The sequence below is a fragment of the Branchiostoma floridae genome, chromosome 12, assembly GCF_000003815.2.
Source record: "Branchiostoma floridae strain S238N-H82 chromosome 12, Bfl_VNyyK, whole genome shotgun sequence".
Lineage (NCBI taxonomy): Eukaryota > Metazoa > Chordata > Leptocardii > Amphioxiformes > Branchiostomatidae > Branchiostoma > Branchiostoma floridae.
The window spans coordinates 13094231-13107609 of record NC_049990.1 but is presented as its reverse complement, the minus strand read 5'-3'; the positions used below and the strand labels follow the sequence as shown (position 1 = coordinate 13107609).

The 13379-nt window shown below is 39.6% G+C and overlaps 1 protein-coding gene across 3 annotated transcripts in view; it reads left to right on the top strand.

Moving 5' to 3' along the window:
• Positions 1-2571: 2571 nt before the first annotated feature.
• Positions 2572-13379, top strand: part of LOC118427506 (neuroligin-4, Y-linked-like) — a 16395-nt gene continuing 5587 nt past the window's right edge. The window contains exons 1-3 of one of the 3 annotated variants that reach the window (XM_035837342.1): positions 2572-3387; positions 8500-9048; positions 11401-12198. In XM_035837342.1, the coding sequence (XP_035693235.1) occupies positions 2606-3387; positions 8500-9048; positions 11401-11635 (1566 nt within the window). In that variant the 5' untranslated portion in view covers positions 2572-2605 and the 3' untranslated portion in view covers positions 11636-12198. Of the gene's footprint in view, positions 3388-4065; positions 4606-6219; positions 6646-8499; positions 9049-11400; positions 12199-13379 lie in introns of those variants that run through there. The other 2 variants (XM_035837343.1, XM_035837341.1) reach the window with 2 other exon arrangements.

The following is a 13379-nucleotide window of genomic DNA, read 5'->3' as shown; positions in this document are numbered from 1 at the left end:
ATTGTCTTCACCTCATTAACATATGGAACCAGAATCGTGTTTTAAAAGCTGGTTACGTTAGATCCAAATGTTCCTCGAGTCACAGGTGCTGTCTGAAACGTTTGGAAATTGATCATGTGTCTGTGCTGTTGTCCCGACAAGATTATAAGGCTTTAATTTATTATTATGAGTATCCTAGTTGCAGTTGCGCGTGCAGCATCACGGACATTTGTTTGTAGTTATGTGCAAAACTCCCTCATTGTGAAGTCTTTGGTGTTGTTTGAATTCATCTGGAAGTTTGTGAGCTTTGTGCACAGGGTGGTTGTCATAATAATGCTGAGTAAGGTTGTTCCCGATCCTGTCTAAGTGCCAAGGCCAGAATCCATAAAGGTACACTTCCTCACACATACTTAGAGCAGCACTGACCAGGAACAGACCTGAAACAAACATATGAAAGTTATTGAATGAAGATCCTTATTACGCATTTTTTGCTCACCACAATAAATGATACGGTTTATTGGTTTATTTGTTGTGACCTGTGCTTGGGCAAATAATGTTTAGTCATTGAGCTTTTGAAGTACAGGTCACGAAAAGAGTATATTAAGAGTCATTGCAGGAGACTATCTTATACACCAAAGAGTAAATTGCATAAGAAAACCAATCAGAGCTCGAGTAGGTCGAGTCGACTCATGTGATGTGGTGAATGTGGAACTATGAACAGTCACATACAGGTACTAGCTATCGATTTTTTTTTCGTTATGGCGTACTGGGAGTCCGAAGGCCCTTCGAGACCCTCGATTTTTTTTCGGATTTTCTCGTGCAATGACTCTTCACCCTCAAACATCCGAGCGGGATTTTTGGATCTGAAAGAAAATTCCCTCCATGACTGTATCTGATTCAGTAAATATCTGCTACAGAGATTGGAACAATATTGTAAAAATCATTAAAAGAAACTCTTGTTGAGTCTGAATGGGGCCATTTTTGAAAAGTTACAAAGTTTGTTAGCTCAACCCTCAAACCACCGTATGGGGTCAAAACTGAGCCCAGGCGTATATCGATGTGTGCCATTATGGCATTTCTGGTCGAAAACGAATTTCCTTTCATGAGTTTGTTTGTATATATATATGTCCTATAGCTTCTTATACGTTTTTACCGAGATTGGCTCATTGTTGATTAAGTTATCCTAGGAAGTTTATGCATGGTCCAGTGGGATCAAAACTGACCCCAGCATTTTTTTAAACAAACTTTTGCGACCCACACCTAAACTACTTATTGTAGGATCACGAAATTTTCATAGAACGATGTACTTGTAAGCCATAGTTATTGTAACAACTTTTGTGCCATTATCATGTTAAATGACGACATTATGACGTCATCTAGGTAATCTCGACCGCCATCTCGGATTTTGGCTGGTGACGTCATCAAATTAGCATAAATTAAGAATATTGAGTCATGAAATTTACGCTGAATTTCATAAGATGTGATAAACAATTGTTATTTGCTAAGAAAACCTTAAAACTTAAATGTTTAATACAAAATTAGAAAATTTCGTAATAAATATGTCTGTCAGAATTCCGTTGCCATGGCAACATGAGAAATGATGAACATACTTTTTTCACTGAAAATGTTTGCTTTCAACATTTTCTAAAAAGTTACCATGTTTAGTGGCTCTAGCATAAGCCATTCAGGCGCTACACGACATTGGAGTTGGTACAGGCATCAAAAACCTCCTTCCCGGTCTGAATAGCATTGGTGCGAAATGTGGTCCTCATGATCTTTTGCATAAATTATGATAATGAGCTAGAAGTATTCTCACCTAATCATGTCAGACTGTCTCACATAGATTAATGAAACTATACATACAAATCACAAAAAGAGTCACACAAAAAAATGTATTCGTACAAAACGTTTTGGGGTCAGTTTTGACCCCATACGGTAATCTACGTCACAAAAAAGCTACGGTGGTTTGAGGGTTAAGCGCAAACTCCCCCTCCATGTTTCGAATAGGGTTAAGGCAAAACGTGGTCCTTCTGATCTTTTCCATAAATTATGATTATGAGTCAGAACTATTCACACCTTAAGGTGTCAAAGTATTCCTCTTATATTGCCGAAGCCATGTATGTAGAAAAATCACCGACAAAAATTGGAAATGACCTTTTATTTAAAAAACATTTTGGTGTTCATTTGGACCCCATTCGGTCATTTTAGGTGGGGCATTTGAGGGTTTAAGTAGAAAATTTCATACATTAATGCAACTAGACTCTTGACAACATTGTATTTTTACTCTTGAAAACATAATTGCTTTTCATTTCTACTATAACTGAAAATCCAGGACAAAATGAATCTGTATAGCATTAGCTTTAAATGCTTTGTATCCATCAATGTTTTGTTATTACCTGTACTTCGCCCTGTCATTTATTTGTTATTATATATATATATTTATGAGGTTGGTGCTAATTAACATTCAACACTCTCATACATTCACTTTTTCATTCACCTGTTTAGTACATTTTTGATTCTAGTAGAAACATTACCGACTTGTATTGTTTTTTCAGTAAATGCAACATCCACTTTCTTATTCTCTTCAGCTCTGTTCACCCGAGGTATCTCCCAAAGTGGGACGGCAATGTCCACGTGGTCTATCAGTAGATCAGGGCGTCAATATGCCCAGACTGTAGCCAACGCCGCCGGCTGTGCTGTCAACAACAACACTGGGACTATGGTAGGCTGTCTCAGGGTGATAGACGGAAACACCCTGGCGAACATCACCCGATACGACCCGGAAAAGTCACCGTACTATCGAGCGTTCTCTCCAGTAGTGGATGGGATTCTTATACCAGACGACCCTAAGAAGTTGCGTGATTCTTTTCCATTCACAACATACGACTATATGGTCGGGGTCGCTGAAAGCGATGGCTTTATGTACGTCGAGGGAATCGATAGCATCTACGATGGTATAGACCGAAATAGATTTGAAAGTGTAGTCCGCAGTTTCGTTCAGGACGTTTTTCAAACTAGACTTCAAGAAATCATAGACGCAGTTACTTTTAGCTACACCGACTGGGGGGACAGAAACAATGACTTGAAACGCAGGAAAAGCACAGTGGCTCTCTTCACGGATTTCTTCTTTGTCGTTCCTGCAATAAAAACTGTGAACTCGCATTCGAGGAACTCCCCCACAAAGAAGACGTTCTTTTACACATTCCAACATCAGAGTGAGAACACGTCTGTTCCGGACTGGACTGGAGCGATTCACGGAGAGGAACTACCGTTTGTGTTCGGGGCCCCCATCGCCAACACCCAGCTGTTGTCCCCTGATGGTTTGTACTCCTTCACGTCCTACTCCAAGCAAGAGGCCATGTTGAGTGTAGCGATCATGACCTACTGGACAAACTTTGCAAAAACAGGGTAGGTACAGAAAACAAAGGTACATATTATTATATTACACCGTTACAATGATGCAAATCATAATTGTGGACATTATTTTTTCCACTGTAATCTTACTTCTGGAAACTTTCCACTTGATTTCCGCTCTCCTGATGATAACCTATCTGTTTCTCGGTTTCCTTTGTTATTGTAATTTTTCCCTCTTCTTTGCTCTCGTCGACGCGGCAAGCTTTACAAATACATCTACACACTTCGCTATCCAACCAATAGGCTAGAGGATTGCAGCAGAAATTCATCCCATTATCAACTTGCGACTTTATGCTCCTTTCAGGCGTCCCAAACTATTCCAATTGAAGCCCAGGTCTGTTGTAGGTGGTTGAGTGGTACATGTGCAGGTACCTGTATCATACAGACATGACAGAGTCCCATGTGCATGTGATCTGCGAATATAAAAGTCCCTAAGGTATGCGACATAAAAGGTAAACCTTGTAATTGAAGGAGACCACGGTTTTTGCTTTAAAAATGAACCGCAAAATTTTGGGTTGATTTTGATGCACGTGTTGAGTTGCCACTTACATTTAGCCAGGCGCGGTAGCAATGTTTATTGACCATTTGGTGTATCACAAGCTAGCAAATACAACTACGGAATGCGCGTGCGGGAATATCTCCCGAACTCTACTAATATGTAGTTCTTTCCAGGAATCCCAATCTGCCAGAAACGCAAAAGGAGATTTTTCTCAGCACCAAACCCAACAAGTATCAAGGTGTAAATTGGCCTCGGTACATGTATGAAAGGCAACAGTACATTTACATGGGCATGAAGCCTCGGATGAGGGAGTACTACCGTGCTCACAAGCTGGCCTTCTGGATGGAATGGCTGCCCAGCATCGTGAAACCCAGAACCTCACCAACTCCCTCCATTGATCAGTATCGGCCTGGATCAGCCATTTGTCCCAACTTCACCCCTACTAAGGGGCCGTGGAAGCCTGGTCCTGGCATCGCAGGGATCGGCGACTTGTTCGGCACGCAGCCACCGCAGCAGGACCACTCCAGGGAACTCAGTATAACCATAGCTGTGGGGACGTCTTTACTGCTCATCAATATCGTTGTATTCGCACTGCTGTACTATAGGAGAGATAAACGGAAACGTAACGATGAGAAGGATACTCCCGGACTCATGCACAAAATGCAAACTAATCACTGCACCAACTCACCAACGATTCGGATCGTGGAGATGAGGTGAGTGCATATGGCATATTCTCGTCATTATGTTTGCAGAAGTCATAGATAGAGCACGTGGCTTTGCAATTCTCAGACTTTTTTTATCAGAGTTGAACTGTAATTTGCAACACAACAGTTGGACTCACCCAAATCTTTGACTGTACAACTCCACTCTTTATCAAGGAATGAATAATCTATTGCTTCTTTGACGTGATGTTATACTGATATATCGCGTGAATCGGTGAGATTGTGATTCTGGTGTAGATGGCTTCGTTCTAACGATAAAAGAAGCCATCTACATCAGTCAAAAATTTCGGCAAGTTCAACTTTTTTGCTTTGCAATTGCAGTTCTACTTCTACCAACACCGAAAAGTTTTATTTGATTAAATTTGAAGATTTTAAGATCTGGCCAACCAAAAACAGACCTAAGTCATTGAGGTTACCGACATTTTACGTTAATTGTGATATTGGGGAACGTGGTTCCTTCACACCTCTCCAGAAAACAAACTTTTTTATATATTGCTGCTGGATTTCTTTTTTATCCATAGGAACCACCTTAAATGTTAACTCATCTGAGAAAGCGGAATGATACAAGACAAAATATTTCAATTATTCTTTTCCAAAGATATACTAAGAAATGGGATCCAATACAGATCCTTAACCCTATCTAGACCGGGCTTTTTTGGGATTCCTTTTGACCCCCCCTCCGTAATTTCAAAACGGCTTGGGTTACGATTACCAAATTTATAGGGAACGATGTATTAGTTAACTTTTATATTTTCTATAATTTTTGTATCTTTATGACGTAATATGACGTAATTATGACGTCATAATGTCATATCTGCCAAGTCTTTTGTTCCCATTGACGGCGACACTGACGCCTATATGACGTCAGAAAATGACGTCATTTGTCCGCCAGCTTGGATCGACAAGCTTGAATTTTCAAAAATACGATTTTTTCCACATATAACCCCAAAACCAAAAAGAAGTGGACTAAAAGGGTTCAAGTGATTGTGTTTTGTAAGAAAATAAAAGATTTGACGGTATTTCAGTAAAAATAACATGTATTTATCGTTGAAAACGTCATTGTCCGCCATCTTTCATTTAGACCCATGACGTCATCAAATTAGCATAAATAATGAATATTTAATTAGAAATAAAACTTAAAATTACACAGGATGTTAATGATATAGATAAATAAGTTTGGTTTACCAATAAAACCATGAAATCCCATAATTCAAACTGAAATTAGTAAATTTGGTAAAATATGCCTGTCAGAAACCCGTTGCCATGGCAACAGAAAAAATCACAAACTAAAATTTTTTTCACAGAATTGTTGCTAACAATATTTTAGGAAAAGTCGCTAAGTTTTGTAGTCCTAGCATGCGTCCTTCGGCAATTATACGACATCAAAGTTGGCGCAGGCACTTTTAGCCCCCTCCCCGGTCTAGATAGGGTTAAGTTAATAAGAATGAGCGTTTTCCACATGAATAGTGATACAGTGTACAATGTACGTTCTCTCTTGTCAGCAGGTGATACCTGGAGGCACAAACATGATGGAAGTGCACATCACCATACCGACTTCAGGCTGTACGGCATTAACATTAACAACACAATATTTTTCCTGCACAGGTCATCCACTTCCAGTCAGGCATCTACGCTCATACGCGAAGATCACTGCAGAAACAGCATTACTTCTTCAGAACTGTATGGTCTAAATACACCTAAAGAACAAACATCGTCCCTTTAGCTGTCAATCAGAGAGGATGTGGTCTTTGATTGGCCGAACGCGTGGCGCTGTCAGGTCAAGTTGAGATGAAAACAAAGACGACTTACACATATTGCAGACAGGGCCGTGCACCATCTAGGCAACCAAGCCGCCAAACCTGTATAAAGAAAGACCCTACTCTACAATATTCAAGAATACTCAGCAATCGCAAATATTGATAAAGCCCGAGTCAAAGCACTACATATATATCACCACAGTCACCAAATCATAGTTGATCTGCATAATGTGATGCCGCCATCATTATACAAGTTCCGACCTGAAAACATATTTCAAGCTGGGTAAATTTTATGTTAACTAAGAGCATTTTTTAGCCCTTGAACTGAATAATTTACAATAATGTCTCAACAGCCTAAGACAAACTCTTAACACTTCGTTCTATTTGATAACAAGAATAGAACATTCGAAGTCAGGGTTTGTCCTGCTAGATAACCCTTATTTTTATTTTTTATTAATCCATATGTCAAAAGGACATTAAAATTGTTTACCAAAGAGAAAAGGGGACAGCTCTTTTTAAAGCTAACCTGTTCGTAATATTTCGTAGAAGCTCCGTAAAAACCATATTATATAGCATACCTGAGTATAGAAGTTTTGCAAAGTTTAGCCATTTTTCTTTGGCATATTACATTGTATTTACATATTTTTCTTTGTAGACGCAGCTTTGTGATTATTACGGTGAGCAAATGCCGTATATCTTATCCCTCGTATCTTTCCCAAAACTCCCTAGAGCTAGTATGGACCATTTCCAAATCGCATTTGCCAAGAAATCAATTTTCAAGAAATATTCTTGCCTAAATTAACTTTACAATGATTTTTGACCCGCGCTACAAAGATGGACTTTTGAAAAGTGAGGTATTGCAAAATGTCTATTTGGAATTGCCCTAGGAACGTACGTGCAGGTCAAGTGTATTCTAAGAAGCGCAATAAATATATTTTGATTTGAAAATAGCATAAATTGTTACATGACAGGCAGTAGGAAAATGAGCAGAAGAACAGAGAAAACAATTTTTACCATCCTAGTATGTTGAGTATCTTATCTCAACATTGTGTGAATATGAAAAGCTAAGGGTCTTCGTCTCCTTGTAAAGATATTAAAAAAGCTGATCAGATAATGTACATGCGATTTTTACGACATTTTTAGACGTTGATATAAGAGAGCACGGCTGCCTTGGACTTTTTGTCCTAGAACATACAGAGCAGGACTACCTTCCTGCAGCGAGGGCGCATGTACATTTACTCATTTGAAGCTCGTCTACCTCCTGTGATAGTATCGAATGCAATAAAGTAAGTAATATTTTGCACGGAGGCTATACATTCAATTGTCCGATTTCTTGCTAAACAAGTCCCAATCCTCGCTGCCGGTGGGGACGGCCGACACAGCTGCTGTTACACAGGAGGCCACTCAAGCTAGGTAAGTCCGAGTAAAGCACGTAACGCCATCTGTTCCTATCGTCATTTTGAATTTTAATGCAGTATGTTCATACCACTTCCCGCTAAAGCGTGTACTGCAACCCTTCCCCCCTGCGACCCTTCTGTGTGTGAAGCCATTGCAGGTGTATCTTCCCTCTCCCGATCCCTTTGTGTCACAAAAGCATTACACTATGCATCCTGTCTTGGCCAACAGTCACGTGATGTAACGTCACCTCAAAGATCTTCACGTCCGACTTCTCTTCCACCTGTTCTTAGTGTCCTATTGGTTGGATACCGAACATAAACACGTCATCGACATTCCACCCTTTTCTTCCTGTCCAGCATACCATGATTACAACACGACATTCATATCGACGAACATCACAACAAAGCCAGCATCCCGACCTCCACATTGCAAAATAAAACATTACTACTAGATGTCTACATCCACATCAAAATCGTAAAACACCGCAGAACAATTTTAACTTTAAAACAGAACTATTATAAGAGATATTATAATCAACATATAGGTACAGTTGGACAAAAGATTTTTAATTCATGGATAAGTTAAATGATATGTTAGAAAGATAACCATTACTATTGACAGTATAACAATGTGAAAGTTTGGTCATTGTTTAAGACTACCCGTCTTGCTGGAATGTGATGTTAGTGGAAATTGCTTACTGGCAGTACTTATGTAACCTTTCACGCCACAGGGACGCCAACCTCCCTATCACCATTTCGCAAAAGTGTTTAAGCAAGAAAGATGGAGGAAAGTGTCTATTTTCAAAAAGTGGGTCTACGACCTGGAACCGTTACACACCAGGCGGCCGTCAGTACGTGTATGTAAACAAGGACTCCAAGTTTGCAGGGGACACATTTTACCGAGCAATGAAAGTCGCTTTCTGGACGGAGCTTGTGGAGAGTTGGCAAAAGGCTCCCTACAACGCTTCTAGACCTCCCCCAGCCTCGTCTCCCCCCGGCCCAACCTGCCCACCTCGGAGCTTCCCTCGAGACAGGAACAGCGTCTGGGTACCTAACCCCTCCCCGAGGATCCCCTTCCCGACAGCCCCAAAGGCGCGGAAAACGGCAAGCGACAATTTTAGTCTAGCCATAGCCATTGGGCTCTGTCTGTTGGTCATTAACATCATCGTCATGGTAGTATGCTACATACGGTGCCGCAACACGGACAAAGAGACGGAAGAACCCACCATACCAGACATCAACCCAGACAGCCCAACAATTGTCCATGCAGCCCGGCTGGGGTGAGTGTTCATTTCATATAGAACAACTTGTATCAAGTACTTATAAGATATGATATATGGCATTATAGATAGCTTCTGATGTAGAGAAGAAGTAGAATAGGTTTGGCACCCTTAGAGTCATGCTCTTGAACTGCAGGGGTGTAAAATCTTCCAAGGAGGATTACTGAACAAGGAATGATAATTGGTACTTTTTATTCAGGTAAGTTAGACAAAGATGTTAACATATTAGATGCAAATCATGCAAATTAGGACTTAATTTTCATGCAACGGTGTTCTTTTATCCCAGTGTTATACGATAGTGGGTTACCTAAATGTAATTAAGGTCATATATAAAACCAACAGATACTAATTATAGAAATGAGTTCCTCATTGCATATTTTGTGTAAAAATGCCATGGTTTCTAAGAAAGAGATGCTTAGACTTTTATCCTTATGTAAATTTTTATAAAATTTGTAAAACAGTTCTTAACATTTCATGGACGTGTGAAGTCTCAGACCTCTTGATCCCTCCGTAAAACGGAGGGTTTGTTTTCAGTGCTGTTGTATGTCAGTGAGACAGTTGTCAGCAGATAACTAGAAAACGCATGGATGGATTGTTTTTGATATTTGGTACGTGAGTAGACATGGCAAACGAATAGTAGGAATTACAGTTTGACAGGGCTAGCGGCGTGTTACACTTCTGTGGCACAACTTTCGGTTTTGATATATTTTGGTCTGGACTTGCTTTGGTCATGAATGTTCAATGGTAGGTAGCTGTGTAAAAGGATAGTAATGTCCCCTAGTGGTTTCCCATTGGCGGTAAAAGCCATTTTTGAAAAGTTTTTGAGCAGGGAATAATGCAAGAAGGGGTTAATTGATCGAAATGACCGGTTTTGCGAGGGATGTTTGTACTTGGAAAGTAAGATGTAGTGTGGCTATTGAGTAATTGTGCTATATGTTGGTGGTTGCGTCATGCCGATGCGAACCTGATGGTGTATGAAAGGAGACCGTGACAATCGTTGAAGGCAAGGAAAGCAAAGAATCGAGAAAGGAAGAGAAAGGTAGGAAGGAGGTCTTTAAGTGTAAGCAGTAAGGTGAAATGTGTAAGTGGAAAGAATGGGACTTAATATTTGGCAAGGGATTGTTGACAAGGGGTCGTAAGCTCCAAGAATTTTTTATCCCATTTGAAATTGATAATATTTCCCAAAACCTTAGCTATAATTTGATACATAATTATATATACCCTTGAATGGTTGATTGCGCAACAGCAAAAATGTTTTCTCCATTAGAAAGACGTATTTTACATTCTGTATACAAAGGCCATTTATACAAAGGCCATGGTGTTGATGTTGTAAAACACTGTGAGGACAAGATGTGATCCAAGGGTCATAGAGGTCAACAAGATTTAACTAGACGTCACTGTCTGAGATTACAAGGAAATAGTTTATAGGGACAGTACATTATACATGATGGGTGTACATGTTCCCAATAAGATTTAATAATCTGTAGACCAAGAAAAAGGGCAATGATGATATGGTATACAGGGGCGTCTATCATACGTTTTAAAAGGGGTGTACATATGTAACAGTTACTACCGGTATATTGAATTGTTGGACAAAGTTACGCTACAAAGTTACGTTACAAAGTTGTGCGAACAGAGAAAAGCGATCGTACGGATACGATGCTCGGCTTATCTTTACATATTGGCAAAGGCAAGACTTTGTCAGCTATGCAGCGAAAGAGTGGTAAAAGATGAATACCACTTCTTACGAGAGTCACAGTCAATAAGAAAAAAATACATTCCGCCATCTTATACAAAACATCCGACTGTCATAACTTCATAGAAATCATGGTCCTACAATCCCCTCACCGGACAGTTAGGCACATTTTTCATAATCATGAAAATGAAGTTCAAAGTTCTAGTACAATAGTGGTAAATGATGAAGTTTTCATAACTTGGATTGTGATAGGCATACAATGGTTAAGTTGACATCATCTATAAATAGTTATGCAAATAAGTTTTCATATGGAGGCATATTTTGCTGCGTTACTGAGGAAATCCTGTATTGCATTTCTAGAGGGTGACTTTGATCTAATCATCATGACATTTGCAAGTTAGGTAGAGATAGAAATCAGGTAGAGATTGACATATTGAAAATTCATTTTTCAATCCACTCATAGTTTTCAGTAGGTTTGGGTTCTACAGACACTACAGGTCAGTTTCCATATTATTGAAAGTTTTTAGAACACCGTATTTCAGAACTTTTCAAATTGGTAAAGGTTTCAATTGATAAAGACGTCTGTATGATGGATATGATGATGATGCAGTTTTAACGCAGCAAGGACAACTGAAATGCTTCATTTCCTTTTGCAGAAGCCGGGGTCTGCATGAGGCCATTATTCCCACGTCCAGCACCGAAGATGCACTTATGCCACCAGAGTCCACGAAAGTTCTGCCGATGGGCGAACCGTCCAAAATAATTAAACTTCCGCTGATCAACGGACCCCTCCGCCTGCCCAACGGGGACGCTATCGTGCCGGTGGCGGTGGAGAAGGAAGGCCCTGTCCCGCCACCGCCGTTTGATGTTGACGACCACGTGGTGCTTTAGTTAGAAATAGACGTCTGTATAATATCATGTGTGTGGAAGGGTTGTCTTGCCAGATTATTGTATGTGACAATGTCTAGGATGTTCTTGTTATCATCGTGCAAGTACGAACATAGCGTTAACAGTGAATTCTAACCAAATCAATACAACATATTTAGTACCAACTTAGGACAACTTACAAACGAAGACTGCGAACAACATCAATCTTAGAACATAGCATGATTTTGCGTGGTTTACCTTTCATATTGAGGTATATCATGCAAATAAAGTAGTGCAATACAACAAGACGCCCAAGGACAATAATGCGACCCACTGGACCTGATTAAAAGGAACTTCATAAAAGGTCGCAAAGCCACGTTGTTGAAACGGGTGGCCTTTGTCTATGCATTTACGGCTTGAGAACGAAACATAAAATTGTAGTAAATCGAGGATGTATCAAAACCTGTTTTCTATCACATTTAGGTGTAAAAGGCAAATGGTTGAATCAAGCCTACGGTGATGAATTAGCAAAGTAGTAGTGTACTAAGGTTAATAACAGGAGAATGATGTTTGGATAACAACGACAAGGAACTTTCAGGGCTCGAAATACTTTGAAATGGTCGACAACTAGGTTGCCTGTCGTAATTTCAGGTTGCCCCTGTTTTAAGGCCCGTATTTCTACGTATGGCTGTATACCTGAGCGGAACCGATACATGTAATGAAATGCTGTCCTGTACCTGAGCTATCCTGATATTCATCCTGTTCTACCTTAGGTTCGCTACATTGTGAACGCCTCTCTATACAATATTCTAAAACGAAAGCAATCGAAAGAGCCAGTCGGTGTTAGAATGGAATGTATACTGAGCTATACCAGAAAAGCATGCCTTGTTCAAATCATCAGTCTTATATACTTATCATTCTTTTCAAAACTTGTAAACAAAAAAATATACATTCCGTAATATGTGTTTGTCAAATTGTCAAAACGCTTCACTATTAAGCTGAAACAGTGACCTTATAGTTACGATCAAACCATACCAACTCAGCAACACTCTATAGACCAAATACAGTACTTCAACTTGAACAACAAAATACTAGTATAAATTAGCAGCAAGGATAAACGATTCCACATCATTCCAGTAATAAAAACATTACCTGCCCTGAACTGGACCTACATTAAGTTATCATTTGTTGTCGAATACAACTTTGTATTTCAGAGTAGAGTGTATTGAAAACAATCCGTTCGACATCAGTTCAAATATTACACGTAGCATTTTGGTATTTAACGTATTTAATCATTTAGATGCAATAGACTTAAGTAATTCCAGTCCGTAAATTCCGTCTCTGATAGCGTTTTAACTTGATTCATTGACTTAGATAAGTCCATTTTAGGGGTAGAGATAGGGGGAGGGGGGGGGGGGGTGGCAATAACCTCAACCAAACGTAAGATTTTCAACTCAAATTGCGGGACACAATTGCATCGTATCAATATCCACTATATCGTAAGTCATTGTCATCATGACTCGACTTATTACATTCCAGTCGACGTCCTAAAAATCAGTTGGCCAATGGTAAGAAAACAGTGTGGACTGTGATGTGGGTCATTTTCTTCCTGACATGTTTGATGAGGGAACCTTCGTATTTCAACAGAATGAATTTGGCTTTCAGCAAAGCAAGTTCACCACCATACAAGCTTAATCTTACATGATTTTTAAAAATCTTTTCTTTCACCCAACGTTGCTTGGTTTCACCTGCAAAGAAATTGTTATAG